This window comes from Pinus tabuliformis, chromosome J (genome assembly GCF_031772625.1).
Source record: "Pinus tabuliformis cultivar Carrire ecotype Pingquan chromosome J, CPIR1, whole genome shotgun sequence".
Taxonomy (NCBI): domain Eukaryota; kingdom Viridiplantae; phylum Streptophyta; class Pinopsida; order Pinales; family Pinaceae; genus Pinus; species Pinus tabuliformis.
The window spans coordinates 1,496,669,101-1,496,690,693 of NC_142295.1; the positions used below are offsets into that span (position 1 = coordinate 1,496,669,101).

Sequence of the window (21,593 nt, forward strand, 5' to 3'; positions counted from 1 at the left end):
TGGACCAACATCTGCATTTTGAAAATTTTACTGTTAGTTTTGAGACGATATATATGAAAAATAAAAAATACATAATTAGAAAACTTGTGAAAATAAAAGTACCTCTGTCGTCCCATTGTTCTCCCTGTGGAAGAACCATGTCCGGATCACCTCTGAAATCCATTCCGGCATACAGAAAGTCCTGTATCGAAAAAACCTGGTCCTCTAACCAGTGAAAGTAACTATCTGAGAATCGAACCACTGCCGCACCCTTGTCAGGATGCCGGGCCATCACCGCAACCCATCGTATCAGCTTTGGCTCCCAAGGACCCAAGATATCAACAGTGAGTTGCTGAGGGATCAGCATTGGAACTCTCTCCAAGGCAAAGCTCACGACTATAGGCCCATATCCAAAAGTCTTTAGTCGTCCGTTCTTTGCCTTGGTCAGTTGGCTCTTCATGTGAGCCGACACAGCTTCACACCAGTTGAAAATGGTGCCTTGGTAACAGTCAATTGCCATCCGCATTTGGGATCCGGAAGCAATGTGTAAAGCGGCCGCGCCGCAAATTCTGGTAACCGTGAACGCTATGACTTTGAGTTCCGGTAGAGTGATGTGTTTTATCTCTATGCCTTTTGAATGGTGAGCCCCACGTGTGCACCAATCCTCGCGGAGACTATCAAGGGATTGGCCACCCGGCCTAGTCCCCGCAAGACTGAGTTGCTCACCTCTGTTCGGCAAGCCAGTGAGAAAGTATACATCCGAGGGCTCTATCTCGAGCTGGTGCCCTCCTATGTAAAAGCATTGTTCTTGAACGTTCCATCGCTCAACCAGCCATTCCAAGAATCTTACCTGGCCCCTCATGCCCGGTATGGTCCAATATTTGTATAATCCGCATGCTCTTAGGGCATCCAGAGAAGGTTGGTGATTTATTGCAGCTTCATCTTCCTCTACATGCTCTCTTTCTCTCCAGTCTAACATGATTAATGCCCTGCATATCAAAAATAGCAATTAGAAATTGATTTGGGAATTTTTGGTGGTTTTTTGAGAGAGTTGGGGTTTTGAAATGCGCACTTCTCGGAAGACGCACCCCGGCTTTGTAGCACAGGGTGCCCGGACGCAGCTGGCCTGAAGGCGGACTGCGTCTTCCGACCGTTTTCCCGTATGAGAAAAAGTCGGGGGACGCAGGTCACCCGAAGGGCACCTGCGTCCGCCGAGAGGCGCATTCCAAAACCAAAACCCCCCCAAAAAATGAAACTAAGACCTAAAAATTAATTCTAAACGGATAGAAATGCAGAGTAGGATGTGTAAAATACCTGGATGAGACGGCGTTCGATTCCGACGGTCAGATTTTCCGCAGCGACCACGGGAAGTTTCTTGTCAAAAGCTCCTTTTTCAACCTCCAAAGTCAAACGGTAAAAATGACATGGTAAAAGGTCTTTTTATAGGTTTTTTGGATGAATTAGTTCATTTTTTACCATGAAAAGATGTTTTTCGATGTATTTTTGCCTATTTTAAACAGGTATGAGTAATGTGTCGCTTTTGTGCAGGACAAAGGGATTTCAAGGGAAATTGTAATTTTTTCACAAATAAAATATCAGAGTCATCTTTTAAGCCCTTTTCTGACTCCTAAAACATGAAAAGATCGCCGAGCGTTTCTTTTACACTCGTTAAAACGGAATTAAAAGACGGTCCCCTTTTAGCTCTTTTCTGACCGTAAAATCAGGAAAAGATTGCCGGGTTTTTGTCGTTTCAAACTCGATAAGGAAATAAAACGACGTGTCCTTGATCGCTTTTTACTTTTCAGGTCGACGACACTATTATGAAAGTACTCCTTGGTCGCAAGATCAAGCGGTTCCCCCAGGTATTATTTTATACTTTTTTGGGCTTGAGGGACACAAATATACGAAAAAGTTCAACGTGGAGTCTCCTTTTGTTTTTTCAGACTCTCTAAAAATGAAAAACACCGAGTTTCTCCTATACTGGGCTCGTTAAACTTTTATAGTAAAGGACCTGTTCAATTACAAACAGGAACGAACCACTCCTTCCTAGGGTTCGAATTTAAACTAGGTTGGACTCGTCCGAAGGATGAGCTTATAATCAAGCATATGTTATCCTCCTCAAGCTTGTTAAAAATAAAGAGGTACTTGCCAGAAATGGTGGGGGAAAAGAGAGAAGAATGAACCTGTTTGTCACCTTTTGTCTCAAAAGAAACTTTATTACCACTCTTGAACACGACACTTTTCATTCACCTGGGTTGGGAAATCTTTTACCTCACAGTTGACCAAACCACTTTGAAAGTCTTTAACCCGGTTTCGGGGATTAACTTTGAGTTATTCGTCACCAAGCCATCTGTCGTGTCGTTATGTGTTCAAGAGGTCTGCAAGCAAAAACTTTCATCTGCAAAATACTTGTCATCCATTTGACCATCCCTGAGTCAGTCCTTACAGCAACATTTCTTCAACTTGAACAATGATTTCGTGTTGCGGGCTTGCCTGCAACGGGTCTCTTTCTATCGACATCGACACATTATCTAGAAAGATGACTTAGGAATCGACAGCACCTTGAAGTCTGCATGCATCAATGGCAGGTTTCTCGCCTTTGACGTCAGTTTACATCATTGACTTTCGATCAAAGGATTCTGTGAAGTGTTCGACATCAAAACATCTATTCACATTTCGCGGGTTGTGCTTGGTACTTTGAGAACCATTGACATTACTGGTGGTTTCTCTCACGCTTGTTAACAGTTTGCATCATCGACTGGTAATCAAGTGGTTTCTAACATGTTCGACATCGAATCATTTCATCACATGGCTAGAATCGTACCAATTCGGGAAGTAGAAGTGAAGACCCTGGATCTAGTTTCTACCATCCAGGCTGCGAGGAGTTTTGTATTCATTATCTATGTAGACTAATCATAAACAGATGGCTGCGTCCATACTGTGTCTACAAAAGTCTATAAAAATGATGTACTGCAAGATCATTCCTGTATCAGAATAGTTAGTCCATTAGTTAAAGTTTTGAATCTGAGTATGGGAATGCCTACCTCAGTGATGATATAATCTTATACATGTATTTTGTGTTGAAAATTGCAGGTTCCAACCAGGCCATCCACAAGACAATCCTTGAAATGATAAAGCGCTTCACCCTTCCTAGAATTACAAAACCCTAAATCTATTCCAGGCTTCGCACTTTAGGGGGCAATCTGTTACACTAAAAAATGTCACCATGACCACTTACAGTTAGTATGGCTCAAATCAACAGTCATGCTACCCTCTTAGGCAAGTCTTATGCCTCTGCTATCCATCTCAAACTCAAAGAAGAGAGAAAGTCTTGTCAAAAATATGTTTATCTCTGGGGTCGCAGGTTCTCTCTAGCCTTACCTGCGGGGACGCTGACCATGTTCACAAAAGGTGCGTCCTTGGACGCTCTGTATGTTAAGGGACAGGTGCGTCCTTCTGTAAAAGGCAAAATGCGCGAGTTTCATCTTAAAAAAGTTACTTGTGGTTACTTCTAGAACTTTCTAGAGGTCGGTTTGATGAATTGGATGCGCCTCCAGTTGGTTCATGTATCTCTATTAAGGGGGAACTTATCCCATCAATAAGGGAGCTATCCCACCCAAAGAGGGGGATTATCCCATTGATGGTGGACCTGAATAACCTCTTTACAGCACTATAAATAAAGACATTGAGCCAGAGGGAGGAGAGGTTGGAGCTATACATTTTCTTTGGGTAAATGCTGCAGGAATTAGGACTCCCATTTAGAACCTTGTGAGGAGAGATTGTCTTTGCTTGATTCTATTTGGAAGTGGGTGAGCTTTGTCAAAGTAGAGGAAAACCCTTGATGGACCCTGGGAGGAACTTGCACAACACCAAGGCCAGGTTGTAAGAGTTTCTTTGTTTCGTTATTAATACAAACTGGTTTATTTTTCTCAATAGCTTGTGTTAATGAGTTATTTCATGTGTTCCTTGGTCTGCATGTTAAATATATGTTTTATTATATGAAATGCAAGTGCTTGGTAATTGTTTGATTGTTTGTGGTTACAGGAATTGACTTGAAGGAGGAGCTCATCCGGATCGGCAAGGACGGACTACAACAACCGTGTTTTGGAATAAGGTAAGCCTAAACACTTGTAGTTTTCATGTGTTAAAAGATATATTTAGAGAAAGATCACTCCATTTTGTCTTGTTTGTCGCTAGAGAGTTTAGACTCCTAGGGAGGTCAGTTGTGTCCGCACAAACGACTTTTTTCGCCACGACAACCATCTTCTCAACGCAGACAAAGGAGGTCACTTGAGAGGTACACTCGATACATGGCCCTTGTTGGGGAATGTGTTGACACCGAGCCATCTTCCTTTGAGGAAGCAGTGCAGTAGCTGATTTAGGTTGATGCTATTATGGAGGAGTATGACTCCATAGTTTTTAACAGTGTTTGGGACGTGTTTCTGAGACCGGAGAACAAGTCAATTGTGAGTTCCTGTTGGATTTACAAGGTAAATCAAGTTGCTGATGGTAGTGTGGAAAAGAATAAGGCAAGATTTGTTACCCGTGGCATTTCACAGGTCGAGGGGATTGACTATGATGAGACTTTTTCTCCTGTTGCAAGGTACTCATCTATCATATCTATGTTGGCATTATCATCACAGATGGGTTGGAAAATCCATCAGACGGATGTGAAGACTGCATTCCTCAATGGCCAGATTGAGGAAGAGGTGTACATAGAGCAGTTGAAAGGTTTTGAGACCTTTGATCATGAGTCGCATGTGTGCTAATTCAAGAGAGTGTTCTACGGGCTAAAGCAAGCACCTCGTGCTTGGTACACCAGGATAGACAACTACTTCACCAGGTTGGGCTTCACAAAGAGTTAAGCGGATGCGAACCTATACCACATCGTGGTGAAAGGTAAGTTGTTGATCATCGTACTTTATGTTGATGATCTCATATTGACTGGTGATGATCAGTTGATCGTGTCTTGCAAGGAGGACCTTGCAAGAGAATTAGAGATGAAAGACATGGGTCTCATGAATTACTACCTTGGCATGGAAGTGTGGCAGAAGGATGGGGAGTTGTTTGTGTCTCAGGGCAAGTATGCCAACTAGATACCCAAGAGACTCCACATGGAGAAGTGCAAGCCCATGGAGACTCCTCTAGTAGGTAGCTGGAGGAAGGAGGTTGCTACTTCAAGAGAAGTGGTAGAGGCTACCGTGTACAGGTAGCTTATGGGTTCACAGATGTACTTAGTGAGCACATGACTAGATTTATGCAATGCAGTGAACTGTTAGAAAATTATATATTACAGAGCAATGGAACACATAAAATATTGCAGAGATATAAACACAGAAAACGCATAAAACAAGAGAGACACAGATATACGTGGTTCACCCAGTTTGGGCTACGTCCACCCCGAACAGCCAGTCCTTCCTTTCTATTATCCAAAAAAATGAAGAGACACAACCTATAGCAGATCCACTGTAATATCCTTTGTTTTCTCTCATAGTCTCACATCTATACTTCTCGCTCGGAGATTACACATATATTACACAGACTCAATACAATGACCTCATACAAAGAGAGGGGTTGCCTTCTAGGGAAAAAAACCCTAAACTAAACATAAGCTCTACCATCAGATCATCTGCCTAATGAACGACCCAAAATGACTAGAAATTACTATACTTTTACAAGGCAATTTTACATCTATTTTTAGCTTCGGGGGCGCTGGCCCCCCCTGGACCCCCCTGCAGTGAATATTTTACGGGCGACGTTGCCACCCCATTTCGAACTGGGGTCCAATGTGGCGATACCTTTGAATACTGAAGATAATCGGGCTCCACACCCAACATGAACCAGCTGAGTCAAGCGATGGTTCAGCCTACCAAGATGTTTTGGAAGGTGGCAAAGCATGTATTGAGATACCTCAGAGGCCCATCTCAGTATGGATTACATTACATATGGACAGAGGGAGTGAAGCTACAGGGCTTCACTGATGCAGATTGGGCAGGGAGTCCATCAGATCGAAAGAGCACATAAGGAGGGATTTTCAAACTTGGGTCAGCAGCAGTTTCTTGGTACAGCAAGAAATAGAGGTCGGTTGCACTCAGCTCAGCAGAGGCAGAATACATGGCTGCAAGTCAGGCAACATGTGAGGCCATCTGGATGCGGAAAATCCTAGTTGGTTTGTTTAATAAGAGGATGGATCCAACTCTGATCTATTGTGATAATCAGAGTTATATCAAACTCTGTGAGAATCTAGTATTTCATGATAGGTCCAAGCACATCGACATCCAATATCATCATCTCAGAGACTGTGTAGCGAGGAGGATCATGTTGTTGTAGTATATTTCAATAGAGGAGAAATATGCTGACATTTTGACAAAGGCATTTTCAAAGTATAAATTTGAGTTCCATAGAGACAGGATCGGGGTTGCAGATAATCCCTTTCGTGTTGAGAGGGAGTGTTGAAATATGGCAACAAGAATATTCCAATTTAACTTGTCCTTGAATTAAATTTTGAATTAAAATCGAATTTAGTCTTAACATCTACTTGGAAATAATTAATTTATTTATTTTAAATTAATTAGCTGGAGAAATTCAATTTAGAAGTCTTTTTGAAGTCATGCAAGAGCTATCCCTTAAAATAAGGAGATAAGATTGAGTTATATTTGAGTTGTAATTAGTTAACTCAGTTTACTGAGGCAAGTCCAGTTAAACTAGTTCCAAAGTATTTGAGGAACTAATAATGAGTTAATAGTCAGTTAATGCATTAATGCACTCAACTAGTGCTACTCTAGTTAACTGAAGATTCCCTCATCAAAAACTCATGCATGTCTATTCTGAGAAAGACCCAGTTGAGATAAATGTTCAAGGGCAGTGTACTATCAGTTGCATCTGTTTTCTCATGGAGAAAACTCATGCATGCAGTCAAGGATTCATCCTTGAGGATTGCGCAATTTTGAAGGATTGGTTTTCCACTTGGTAATAGGCTAATCATCCAAAAGGAACAATGCAAGGAAATAGGAGCTTGGAGGGCAGAGAGGAAGGATGGAGAGAAGCCAAGATTTCCTGTGAGAATTTGTGAGGATAGTACTGAGAGTTTGCTAGCTGTGAGAGCTAAGGCTTTGTATAATTCCTATGTATTTCCACCATGTATGATAATACAATAGTGTGGGGATTTATCTAAGACTTTTCCCAAAGTATTTTCATGTGTATTGTGCCATTGATTCTTCTTCTTCTATTTATATTCTTCAACTCGATCTTTAAGCTTCCGTAAATTGATAGTAGAAGTATGTTATAGTATTCTTATTTGATTTATATTGCATTATCGGGTTAACCTATCACAAATTTTCTACATGTTATATTTTAACGTCCCATTGGGTTCGTCATATCACACTAATTACTCACAGCCAATTTCTGATTGCAATAAGACCTAGATGCAGGAATTTTATATATCACAGTTTAATACTCCAGCGGGTCCGCAATATTGTAATCGCAGTGTTCCCATGTTAACGAGACCTTCAGTTATTGAACTTCACTGATTGTGATGAGTGGGAGGTTTCGGATGTGGGATTATATATGTTGCAATTAATTATCCCCGACGGGTCTGCAATACCACAGTCACAACATTTTACTTGCTGGGAGCCCGCAAAACTTGTCGATTGTAATTTGGATACGACTAACAAGATATAGCCCATCGAATGGTGAATTTCTCGCTCCATTAGCTAATTTTGGAGTGAAAATGGGGTTTTTGGTCGGGTTTGGAGCATTTTGTGGAACAAATAGTGGAAGAACTGGGAGAGGTCATAACTTCTTCAGTTCTTATCCAAATTGGTTGCAAAAAGAGGCTAGATATCCATTTTTGAGGATCCTAAACTCATTGAGAGAGGTTTCAAAGGCACTTGAGCATTGTAAACACACTTTTGTTGTAATTTGAGCATAATAGAGAGGCCTAATCCATTGGAAGCTGGACCAAGGATACGTAGCCAGGAGGGGTTAACCCCTTTATCATGTGCTTGTTGTGTGTTGTATTTTGATGTTCTTTGCTATTATTTTGCTGTTGTTCAACATATATTTTATGTTAAATTGTTTTATAACATTTACAGAAGAAACTCTCATGGGAATCAGTTAATTAAGCAAAAGTATTGAATCCTTAAGAACTCAATAACCAAATGATAAGCATCTTGGGTTTTATTCTGAATGGGGAATTAGCACAACATTACTAATCTACTCCATTTCAGATCAGGGGTGAATCAGTATTTTAAAACTCACTTAAACTTTTCTACTCATATTTCTATACACGAATTTACTGAAAGAAACCTGCATATGTACTTGATTGTTATGCATACAACTAACGTATATACAATTAACTAAATTTTTAGTTAATCCATTATATGTTTAACTTGAACCAATGTATCAGTACTTCATTAATCATTAATTAAATAGTAACCATGTGCAGTAAGAACAAAATAAACCATCACACATAAGAAACACATCAACACACATGAACACTAGGATATTTAAGTGGACACCCAATGTGGGAAAAAACCACTGTTGTTGTCATCTCTTTCTTCATATTTTATTATAATAAAAAACATGTTACAATCTTGTACTAGAGCAGACTCATACCAGCACGCATGCACCCACCTGCAGAAGGCTACAACCTTCTTTCGTTCCCCAACACCCATTGGAAGGGAGTTGCAACCCCATGATTTCATTTAATGGCACCCACAAGAAGGGAGATCCTACCCCCTAATTTGATTTATCAGCTACCACTAGAAGGAAGCTTTGACTTCCTTATTGAAGGCTCCAACCCTCAACACTTATGTGGAAAACCTTTCATAAATTTTCATACTAAATCCACTTGATTCAAAACATCACAACTTGTAGGCCACTTTCCATCAAATTTTCAGACTAGACCCATTACCATACCAAATATCAAAACTGAAACTAATTACTACAAAAAATCACTCAATCATTGAACCAACTCAATAAACCAATTACTGAACCAACTAAAACCCAAATCAATCACCTTATTGTCAAACAATCAAAGTAGCTAGATTACTGTAAACATAATATCAATATTGAACCCAAACATTGCATCAACTCATTGATCCAACTGAAAACCTTGATTAATAAAATATTAGAATTTATACGCTACTTTACTTTAGAATATCTGTGTCTATACGCGTTTTCCATGAGGCATACCTGCGTACAGATCTTAAAACACTGAAACCTAAAACTAAATCATTCTAAAACTATCATAGAACCATCGCAAATCTTCAATCACATATAGTTAACAGCATCATCACTCTTCAATCAATCAATTCAACTTCAAACATCACTGTTAAACTCTGATCATCAAGTAAGACTTCATCGACAGACAATAGAGACACAACAAGACTGATTAGACTGATCAGACATTTCATTCAACAAAACCCTAACCTATATACAAATTTTTCTTGAAACACTTCCCCGTGTAAACACACTTTTTAGGAATAAAACCCACATACAAATATGAATAGATACATGCCTTACAAACATTAAATCAGCGTGTGTACGCGCCTTTCAGGTTATCAAACCTACATATAGATCTGCAATTTTTGACTTATAGCTTTGATGCACATCAGATCTTCAGAACAAACCCATCTCTTGGCATACATAAAAAAACATTCGTCAGACATTAATGTTATAGATCTAATCAATCCACTATCAATATAATCATTTTAGATCTATTGGATTTGATCCATCATCAAATTCCTGGGTGCATACTTAGTTTTAAATCAAACAAATCATTATTAGCCCATTACATGCACAGTTGCTTCAGATCTAATTATTCATGAAATATTCATCACTTACACACACTCAAAGTACTTTGATCTTCATCTCCTTATATATATTAGTCCTTATCTAATACCACAGGTGAAAACTACACTAATGTTGATAGTATTCTTTGACAGGATCAAATATCCGTTGCTGAGTTCAACACTATGGGTCAATACCATGGTAAAGTCTTAAATTACTTGATGTTTTACACCAATTATATAATTTTTGTGAGTTGTAGTTGTTCTATTTTGATAATATAAGTGGATATTTTTTTATTTATTTCTCTCTTAATGACTCAAATTTTATTAGTTCATGTTAAGACACTAGCAATGGATTTATGTATTGACCACTCTTAGTTTAGCATTGACCAACACAGATTATAATGTTTAACATTCAAAACAAAATAATTTTTTTCAATGTTAACTGAAAACTTATTTTCAAACATTTGATTGACCATAACTTCGAAGGTCACTCAATTTATGGATGTAGTTGCAATATTTATGCTTTTTAAATATTTGTGCCATGATTTTTCATTGTTAAGCTAGGAAAACCACCTAAATTAAAATCCTTGAAAATAACTCATCCTTACCTCAATAACCTATTTACCTAAATTAAAATCCTTGAAAATAGCTCATACTTACCTAAATAGCCTATTTACCATTGCCCACCACAATTTAAGTAAGTATTTGCATAAAAAATAAATAGGAACAAGATGGAAATAAATATACCTATTAGGAGTTTACTATTATTTATGTTTTCTTCAATGCTTTAACATATAGGAGTAAAACTGTAAATGTGCAAACTTATTAGTAGTTACTACCCACCAAAAATTTATGCAAATCCTTATTTTTATAAGTAATTAATTTTTTTTCTAATTCATATATCAATTTGTAATTTTTTTAAAAACATAATATCCACTACACTGACTTACCACACTTATTATAGTATTATATTAAATATTATATTTGATAAAATTTTGTTGATATAGTAAATTTTTGGAAAACATTATTAAACATTAATCTTTAAAATATAGCATTTAAAAAAAACTTAATTATAAATATAGTTATTTAGATAAACTTAAATTCATTTCTTAACTTTTATAAAATGTTATTAAATAAAATGAATATTTAAATTTCTTTTAATTTTTTATTATTAATAATAATTAATAATTATATAAATAAAAAACTTAAATATAATATTTTAACATAATCCCAATAAATTATTATAACTTATTAATGTGCTTTGATTCCAATTATAAAAATCGTGTTTTATATATATATATATCCTTGATTTGGTTGGTGCGTAAATGTAAATTAATTAATTTTTAAAACCTTCATTCCATGGCTCCAAGAAAGAGAATAGGATATAACCTTGGCAAATTTAATATTTAAATTTTGAGGGATATTATTTTTATAAGTTATCTATGATGAATATAACTTAATGAAATATAATTAGATATTACTTTGATTTTTTATCAAAGTAATATATAGTTAATTTTTTAAGGTGGAATTTTGTTAATTCGTTATTTTTTTTATATTTTTAAAAAAATATTAGTTAATTTGTTTAATTTTTTATTTTATTTTTTTATTTATATGTGATTAAATTGAAGATATTTTCTAAAAATTTACCAATTTTTAATAAAAAAATATTTTTCAAAAACTAACCCCTATTAATATTTTTAATAAATTAATATCATATAAATATTTTTTTCAAAAACTAGCTATTTAATATAACCGTTATTTGATAATATTTGTTTTTAATATACTAATAAATTGATATCATAATTTAAATATTATTGTTCAAATATAGCCGTTACTTGAAATTATGCCTCTACATTGCTTTCTATTTTAGCCTTTGCCATGGTGTGTGTCACGCCCCCAATCCTGTGGTAGTCTTTCAACCATGCTAGGCGAGGTGCGGCACCACCAAACACTTTCTTTTCACCAATACTTATATTCGTAGACTACACCTGACCACTTATTCCTACTTAGTTTGTGTTTCGCAACCAAGTATTATTAATGTTTCCTTTATACCAATGAACACCCATACACATTCATTAATATCAGCAATTATACATGAAGAACACAATTGCACAGTATAAAGGGAGGGGCAACTCCCTGAACAATGAGTCTGCCCGATAATATATTGTACAGTCTTTCAATATTACAAAGCTTTACAAGTATACTTGGAAACTCCAAGTTTCATACTTAGCCAAATTTACAATCTTCGGAAAAACTCAATTGCCTAGCTCGTCGGTGCCTCCGCACGGTCGCCGCACGACTTATCAACCCTTCGTTCACCTCGTCGCAAGATCGTGTTGTTTGCCCAACTTGGGTGCGCATCCAAGTCACCACACATGGGCGCCTCTACCCGAGACACACCTCCGTTCACAATCTCAGCACTTCACCAAAAGTCACATCGTGCACACTTGCACGATGGGCGGGCGGTCACCCAAGTCACCCAAGAACCCATGCCAAGTCGTCGCACAAATCGAGACCCCACGCCTTCGTTTCACCGGCGAGCGCTCCTTTGCACAACTCGGGCACCACACACCCGTGCATGCCCTTCTCCAACCGGCGGGCGCTCCTCTACCCACGCCCTTCACCCAAATCTAAGAAATGACACTTAACTTCATGCGGCCTTGCCCAAGAATGGGCGCATCACTAAACTGCGCCTTTACCTCTTGCTGCTTCCACCCCTAGTTCTGCGCCTTCCTCTTCTTCATGAGCGGAGTCTTTATGTGTTGAGCGATGAATGATGGTTCAAATGACCTCCACCGCGTACTAGTTTATATGAGTGGCAGGGCGAAATCTTGGCTTCCCAGCCAACTTGCCTACGCCCTCATCTCCATCGTAATCTTTGCTAAAACATGAGTCAGCCTTGCTACTTCGTAGGTCAGCCTTGTGGGTGATCGTTCAAGTTCCCACGTGTATAAACATCTCGCCCAACCTCCTGCACTTCATTATAACACAATGCCTTCGCATGCTAAGTCAAGCTCGCTCCTTTGTCATCGCACTTCAAGCCAGAGCGCGCTCATAAGGACTGCAGGTCCTTACATCCTCCTCCACCTGAAGTCGTTGTCATCCTCAACGACACACCATCCTAGTAGCCATCCACCAAGATCATCATCAATGTTTATCTCATCCTCGGTCCATGATGTCAACCCCTCCACATACTGCAAACATCCCTGCAACATATGTAGAACTACCATCTCCATCATGTGTCATCCTCATCCTATGAACTGTCCTCCTCGTCTGCCTGATGCCAGCATCTCTCCGTGCACTTCTGGACCCCATGTTTGAACTAGTTGGGTAGCTAATCCAACTGTCACGCTCAAGCCATGAGAGTGAACATCCTTATGCCTTCACTAGTCTATCTCGGATTCTGCCACATCTCGAACTCACCAAGAATCTCACCCATGCTCAGGTCCATGGAAACTCCATCCCATCTGCAACATGTCATGATGCTTGATGCCAAGCCATCCCTACACCATCTGTCATACCTACTCAACCTATTTTAAGGACTCATTGCCATGAGCAGCTAACAATGAGCCCCATCTTCTTTCCCATATAAGAAGATGTGGAGGTAGTAGAGCCTGAAGGCTCACCCTCGCTAAGAAACTCAATCCATCTGTCAGGATCTTCTATCTCCATCCTTTGTAGATAAGTGACCCAATCCTCCTCCCGGACATTCGGCCTCACATATGCCTCATCATCATCATCATCATCCTCAACCACTTCTAGCCTTCTTAACAAATCCAAGATACTATCTGAAAGTGTCCTGATGACCAATGATTTCTCAGTAAGCTTTGTCTCAACCGTAGACAACCGCTTACTCATGTCTTCCATCCGCTTCTCATCCTCCATTTGCATCACTGCCAACTTACAATCAGGCTTTGTTACTCCAATGGTTGGTACACCAATGGGTACATCCTCCCTTCCATCGTAAATGTACAGCCTCTTCAAATGTGGAACAATCATAGCATCGAATTGTTTCAAGAATTCCATTCCCAGTACAGCGTCGTAGTCATCAATTCGCACTATAGTGAAGTCGACCTTCCCTGTCCATTCACCTAGTGTTGTGTCCACCTTTTCAGCTACACCAAGAACACTATCAGGAGGAGAATTGATTGTCTTCATCTATGCCTTCATCGGTACAAATTTCAACCCAATTCTTCTCATAGTATCTTCACCCATGAAGTTGTGAGTTGCCCCACTATCCACCATAGTGAGTATATCAACACCCCCAATCTTCATCCGAACATACTCCAAACTATTCCTCTCACGATCCCTCCAAGAGACCACCTCTGTAGCAGTAGCAGCACCAAGTATCTACATCATCCCCACAGAAGCTTCTTCATTCTTCACATTAGATTGTGCAATCACAGCCACTTTTGGTCTAGAAGGACAATTCTTCACCGTATGTGGTCCAGCACATATCCAACACTTCAAGGCTTTCTTCGTCTTCGAATTATCATCCAATTTCAGAGCATCATCCTTCTTCTTATCTTTCATCTTATCGGACTTCTTCTTCCTATCATTAGAAGTCTCATCATAATTCTGCACCAACCTGTCCACAACAGCAAAAGCTTCCTCAAGTTTTCTAATCCTCTGCCTCTTCACTTCATTGCGTGCCCAAGGCTTCAACCCAATGATGAAGTTGAACACCTTGTCCCTCTCCGCCATGTCAGGAAGTTCCAGAACCGCACTTGCAAACTCCCGTTTATATGTCTGAAGGTTCCCTGTCTGCTTTATGAACATTATCTTCATCCTTGCTTCCCACGTTTCATCCTAAGGACTGAAATGGGTCTGCAAAGCTTTCTTCATCTCATCCCACGAAGTAATGTCACCAGCACTACCATTGGAAATTTGATCCATCCTCCTTCGCCACCACATCTTAGCATCCTTTGTCAAGAACTGAGCAGCTACCTTGACCTTCGTCTCATCATCAGATAGACCCAATTGTTCCAAGTATTGCTCCATGTCCTATAGAAAGTTGCCAAGAGTCTTTGCACTCCTTGTACCATCGTAAGATTCTAGTTCCTTGATTTTCACACGAGGCACTCCTCCACCTGAGTTATGCCTCACGGCCTTCTTCAACACTGCGATCTCATCTCTAGCTTCGTCAAGAGATTTTCACAAGTGCACGATCTCTGCAAGACCTTGGTCTCTTTCCTCTTCAACCTCCTTGACCCTTACTTCAAGTTGTGTACACATAAGATCAGTGTACTCATGTTGAGTCTGGATTTCATCGAGCTCTTCCTTCATCTTTGAATTGGCCTCTTGATCTCTCTCGACCAAGTCCATCTTCTTAGTCCAGAAAGCTTCCAAGTCCTCCATCTTCTCCAACACTTTTTCAATGAATGCCATAGTAGCATCCTTCGCACCGTGACTAGACCTAACCTGAGATTCAGCTGCCATTGCTAACAGCTTCCTTCTTCTTTGCGATCTAGTTTCAACCATCCAACAGTTTCACCAAGTTGCCTGCAACCATGAACCGACCCTTGTTCCACTTGTATGTGAAACAGCTTCCTTCACCTGCAAGTACCTGCTTCACTGTCACCAATTCCAAGTGTATCCACACCTACTTCACCCAACTTCCTGAAAGACTCCTCCAAGTCTTCAGACTAGCTCTGATACCACTTGTCACGCCTCCAAGCCTGTGGTAGTCTTTCAACCATGCTAGGCGAGGTGTGGCACCACCGAACAATTTCTTTTCACCAATACTTATGTTCGTGGACTACGCCTAACCACTTATTCCTACTTAGTTTGTGTTTCGCAACCAAGTATTATTAATGTTTCCTTTATACCAATGAACACCCATACACATTCATTAACATCAGCAATTATACATGAAGAACACAATTGCACAGTATAAAGGGAGGGGCAACTCCCTGAACAATGAGTCTGCCCGATAATATATTGTACAGTCTTTCAATATTACAAAGCTTTACAAGTATACTTGGAAACTCCAAGTTTCATACTTAGCCAAATTTACAATATTCGGCAAAACTCGGTTGCCGATCTCGCCGGCGCCTCCATACGGTCGTCGCATGACTTATCAACCCTTCGTTCACCTCATCGCACGATCGTGTTGTTTGCCAAAATTGGGCACGCCTCCAAGTCGCCACACACGGGCGCCTCTACCCGAGACACACCTCCGTTCACAATCTCAACACTTCACCAAAAGTCACACTGTGCACACTTGCACGATGGGCGGGCACTCAACCGAGTCACCCAAGAACCTGTGCCAAGTCGTCGCACAAACAGGGCGCCCACGCCTTCATTTCACCGGTGGGCGCTCCTTCGCACAACCCGGGCACCACACACCCGTGCACGCCCTTCTCCAACCGGCGAGCGCTCCTCTACCCGCGCCCTTCACCCAAATTCAAGAAATGACACTTAACTTCGTGCAGCCTTGCCCAAGAACGGGCGCATCACCAAACTGTGCCTTTACCTCTTGCTGCGTCCACCCCTAGTTCTACGCCTTCCTCTTCTTCATGAATGGAGTCTTTATGTGTTGAGCGATGAGCGATGGTTTAAATGACCTCCACCGCGTGCTAGTTTATATGAGTGGCAACACGAAGTCTTGGCTGCCCAACCGACTTGCCCACGCCCTCATCTCCATCGCAATCTTTGCTAAAACATGAGTCGGCCTTGCTACTTCGTAGGTCGGCCCCGTGGGTGATTGTTCAAGTTCCCACGCATATAAACAGCTCGCCCAACCTCCTGCACTTCATTATAACATAATGCCTTCGCGTGCTAAGTCAAGCTCGCTCCTTTGTCATCGCACTTCAAGCTGGAGCGCGCACATAAGGACTACAGGTCCTTACAGTGTGCCTCTTCATTTTGTCCTGATGATGAACCACACTTGTTGGTTTTCTTATGTGATTTCTACATAAAGACTTTGCTTGATTCATTATGGATCATAGAAACTTGAATATAAAAAATATATTACAAATTATTTTATTGAAAATTAGCCTATATATTATATGTATGACTTTTCAAACCAGAATAATCACATATAATATTATAAATAGACATAATATTTGAATCTTAAAAAATATTTTAAAATTTTTCAATATTAAACTGCTTAGAATATGTACTATTATATTTATTCTATACCAAAGTAATTAAATCATTTAACATTATTTGTATTAATTAAATATAATTAATATTTATATTAATATTTATTTGTGTTTCATTTTTAAATTAAAAATATTCAAATATAAAATATAATTTATAAATATTTTTATTTAATTGGTTAAATTAAATTTAATATTAATTATTAATATTATTTTAATAAAATAATAAAATATAAGGTAAACAATAAAAATAAAAAATAATAATGAATAACTTTAACAAGTTAACTAATTAATTATTAATTAACTGATTAATATTATTTTCTCTATCTTTTGTCCTAGTCAAATGTAGTTGTTGCTTAATTTTTTCCTTGGTCAATGTAGTCATTTCTTTCTAGCCCTTGAATGATAGATCTTTCTATTTAACTTGTTGCAGGAATCTGGTTCTTCATCTTGTCGTGACGATGAACCACATTTGTTGGTTCTAAACGTGTGGACAAATGAATTTTGATGTGATTATCATAAAAAACAAGCCTAAATTCAATAGTAAACAATATTGTTATCATTTTTCAATTACATTTACAAAGTATATTGACTTAGTTTGAAAGATGTTTTTTAGGAGGGATATAAGATGTTTTTTAAAAAAGGGGTATTGTATGAATAAATGATGAGTTTTATAGATATATAGATAGATAGATAGATAGATAGATATATATATATATATATATATAGATATATAATGGTTATGAAATATTTAATATCATTTATTTTATATTAATATTTATTTATGATGTTTTGTTTTTGTTTATTTATTTATTATTATTTTGGTTTGGACATTGAAGATGTGAGTTTATAAAAATTGTTTATTTTTGTTTTTATTTAATGGTTTATGATAATGCTTATTAAGATGTGCCAAGCTAATATAATATAAGAATTTATTGTTTAATTTGAATGATTAGTATATAAAACAAAATATTTAACTTGAATTCTTAAAAATTTGTTTTACTAATAATTTCAAGAAAGAGATAAAAGAACAATTCTAAGATGTAAGACTTTATAACTTAGTTGGAGGCTTCTCAACTATCTAAGCACACGTAAGACCCTATAACTTGGTTGAAGGCTTCTCAAATATCTAAGCACATATACTTGATGATAACAAGGTAGTGCAAACACCGCAATTTTGTTTAATGATCATGTCCTATCTTTATGCCACCTACACATTCTTCTTTGTTCCTTGAGGTCCACAAGTTGATTTCTATAGAAATGATAAAATACCACCTGAAAGGTTCATTATAATTGTGATAATTGTTTTTTGCAGTGAAATAAATATAAGGAAGAATAATTATTGGTCATCGTTATGGTCCCATCTTCAACTTGAATGAATTTTTTTAATCGAGCTTACACATTCTCCTTATCAAATTCACATTCATGAGCATCTTTACGAGGAACCCAAATTTCAGTTCATGCTTTGTTAAGCATTACATCTTGCAAAACCTTGAAGTTGATAGCATGTGAAGGTGATTGTTTTACAAATAGACATCAACATTGGCCACAATTTCGTTGTTCATAGAACAATGGAAGAAACAAACTACTGTGTCCATGTTGTGTCAATTTTCAAATCATAGTAACGAGTGACATAATTATGAAATGTAATAATATATGTGAGAATGTGAAATTCCAAATGGGTAATTATCTTGGAATTTCGCATGTTTGCAGTGTAAATGAAAGGATCTTATGTAATTTTGGAGCAATATAGTTGGTAGCATTATCTCTATTACCATGTATTTTCATAGGTTATATATGAGTAACTAGCCCCAACTTCATCTTAACTATCAATATTTTGAAGAAAGGAAATAATTAACACATTATTTCTTAACTTCTATCCTCTAAACAAATTAACAATTCAGAATCAATTTCCAATTCTAAACATTAATAACTTTTTAATAAATTTCATAATACACCATATTTTATTACATTAAACAATTTTAAACTACAATTTTAATTTTTTTTACTATAATTTAATATAAATAAATAAAAATATATTATAATTTTTTAATTAATACATTTTAACCTTTATAATTCTTTATAAAATAATTTTTTCCCAACTTCTTTTCAATATATTTTATAATCCACTTTTAAAAATTCAAATTGAAAAAAAAGGAACAACTTAAATATTCCCAACTTTTCAATATATTAAGAAAAAAACAGCTTAAGATATTTTACTTGAAAACTTTTATCCTAAATCATATATCATCGTATTAATATTAACATCAAAAGGAAATATATTGTTAAATTTTTAATGATCAAAATAAATAATAAATCCAGTCTCTCAAAGGATATGGATAGAAATAGAAAGAAAAACTGAGACTGCTAGTATTTGATGGTCAATAAATATAAAAGTTAAAATGATGGTCCTCAAAGAGGATATGGATAGAAAGAAAAACTGAGACTTCTCATATTTAATGGTCAAGATACATAATAAATTCAAGTTAAAATCATGGTCCTCAAAGGATTTGGAATGAAGGAAGAACTAAGACTGCTAAGATGGAATGAATCTGTCAAGAAGAATATGGTTAACTAAGTCAAGCACACTGAAACTGTGAATATCATGAATCTATCAACAAGAATAGGGTCAACTAACACAAACACAAAGTAAATACTGATGAGTTAACATGGCTTCACAGCATGTGAGAACCTTGCACTGGCTCTAGCCTGGCACTACTTCAGAGCACGACAAGGGTAAGCATGGCGGCCACCACAGCCATGAAGTTGTTAACAACATTATCGTAGTTATGGCTACTAGTGGCTCCGCTTTGGGCTTTAGGAGAAGTAGACGGTGCAGCTGAGGCAGGAGCAACTCTGCTTGAACTCGGAACGGGCGCAGGACCGTCATAGGAGGACGGGGAGGCACGGATTTTGGCTGTAGGAGAGTGTGCGTGAGAGTGATGACGAGGCGACGCCACGGGACTCGAGACCGGTACCTGGGCTGGAGCAAGGGACGGAACCGTAGCTCTAGCGAGCTGTGTGTCAACTTCAAGCTTCATCCCGGCGTTGCAATGGCCGGGGGTTCCACAGATGAAGTACCTCTTCCCCTCGCTGGACAACAGAATGGCAGTGTTCCCGTCAGTGTATGATTTGATGGGAGCAGCAGGCGAGCAAGAATCGTAACCCGCTTTGTTCACCTCCACCAAGCTGTGAATCTGCGAGTACTTGAAAACTGCACGAGTCAAACAATTTCAGGCACGTCAGATGATTGTTTCCTGCTGAACATAGGCGGTATTCTCGAGTGAAATTTGTTTAGAATTTAATACAGATTTGTTGCAATTACAAGATTGAGTTGGTAACAATTACAAGATTGAGTTGGTAACAATAGGAATGGTTTAATACTAAGGGTGCTGAATCTTTATATTTATATTGGTTAAAAATAGATTTTAAATAATAAAATATCAAGATTTCAACAAAAATTGTTTAGCAGAATGGTATATGGAGGCTGAGGAATTGCGGCCAAAAAAATTTCAAAGAATCTTGTAGATGCAGTGTTTGAATCAGGTTTTTGATGGTGGAAATGGATTCAGCATCATCAAAAACCTCTAGAGCACCTGAAATCATGAATTTTGGCAGCTTTTACTTGGATCTACAAAAATCCTTGTCTCATTTTTTCAAAATATGATCCAAATTTCTGTAACTTTCAGATCAAAAATACATAATTTTTAGACTACCGCTAACAGAAGCCTTTCAAGGTAAAAAAAATCAAGATTCCAGAGCTTTCTAGGATGCTGAATCTATATATCTATATATCTAATTTATATAAACTTTCAAAACTAAATTTGAAACCACAAAAATCAAGATTCATGGAGAAAAGAATAACTGAAAAAACCTCACAAGCCAAACATAATATCCTAATCCCAATCCCTAATAAATTTACTCTTACTAACCGAGGCTGTCCCCTGTGCTGAAGTGCTTGGTGGAAGCCCACGTTTTCAAATCAGCGCTGGGGTCCCATCCCACTCTGTCTCCCACATCGAGTTGCACAGCGTAAGTGCATTGCATGCACAGTGCTGCTGCAATGGCCGCCATTAAAATTGCTCCCGCCGCCATGTCCTCTGACAAATTGCAAGGTCTGCCTTCCCACTTGTCGAGAAGACTAAACTAGCTGAAACAACTTGAGCTCAGAGAATGGCTGAACTTGCAGGGAAAACATCAGTATATATAAAAGGCACAGAAGAAATATATGCAGTATAATATTCAACGGGCCGTGGCTTCCTTCCCTCGTTGGATACACACTAGCCGTTAACCCTAGCATTAAAATTTTTGAAAAGTTGGTGCAGTGGCTTGAGACAGACAGATTGTATTTGTTTTACTTCCAGGCTTCGTGTTGTGTGTTTGGATTTTTTTAATGGGCATCTAAAAGAGTTGTTGAATCGTATATTGTATTGTGCATTTGGATTTTTGCAGGGGTGGTTGATTCGCTCATGCTAACCTGTTATCAACGGTTTATGTGTCCAATTATCGAAGGTTTCCCATGTTCATGAACCAGAATGAGTGTATTCACAGTAAAATATAGCTCTGGTGTGGGGTCACTTATCTCAGAGAACATGTGCACATGGGGATGTGTGTACTCTCGCACGCAAATATATATATATAAAACCCTAGTTTCCCATGGAAATAACCATATAAATACCCTAGTCTCTCATATGATTGAGGTAAAATTCATCAATAT

At 38.0% G+C, this 21,593-nt stretch overlaps 1 protein-coding gene across 1 annotated transcript; it reads right to left on the bottom strand.

Annotated features, from left to right (window-relative positions):
* Positions 1-19,281: 19,281 nt before the first annotated feature.
* Positions 19,282-21,087, bottom strand: LOC149233094 (uclacyanin 1-like). The gene is made up of 2 exons (XM_089376653.1): positions 20,809-21,087; positions 19,282-20,090 (listed from the first exon to the last, which is right to left on the bottom strand). The coding sequence occupies exons 1-2, from the start codon at positions 20,969-20,971 to the stop codon at positions 19,597-19,599; spliced, it is 657 nt and encodes a 218-aa protein (XP_089232779.1). The 5' UTR covers positions 20,972-21,087; the 3' UTR covers positions 19,282-19,596.
* Positions 21,088-21,593: the final 506 nt, after the last annotated feature.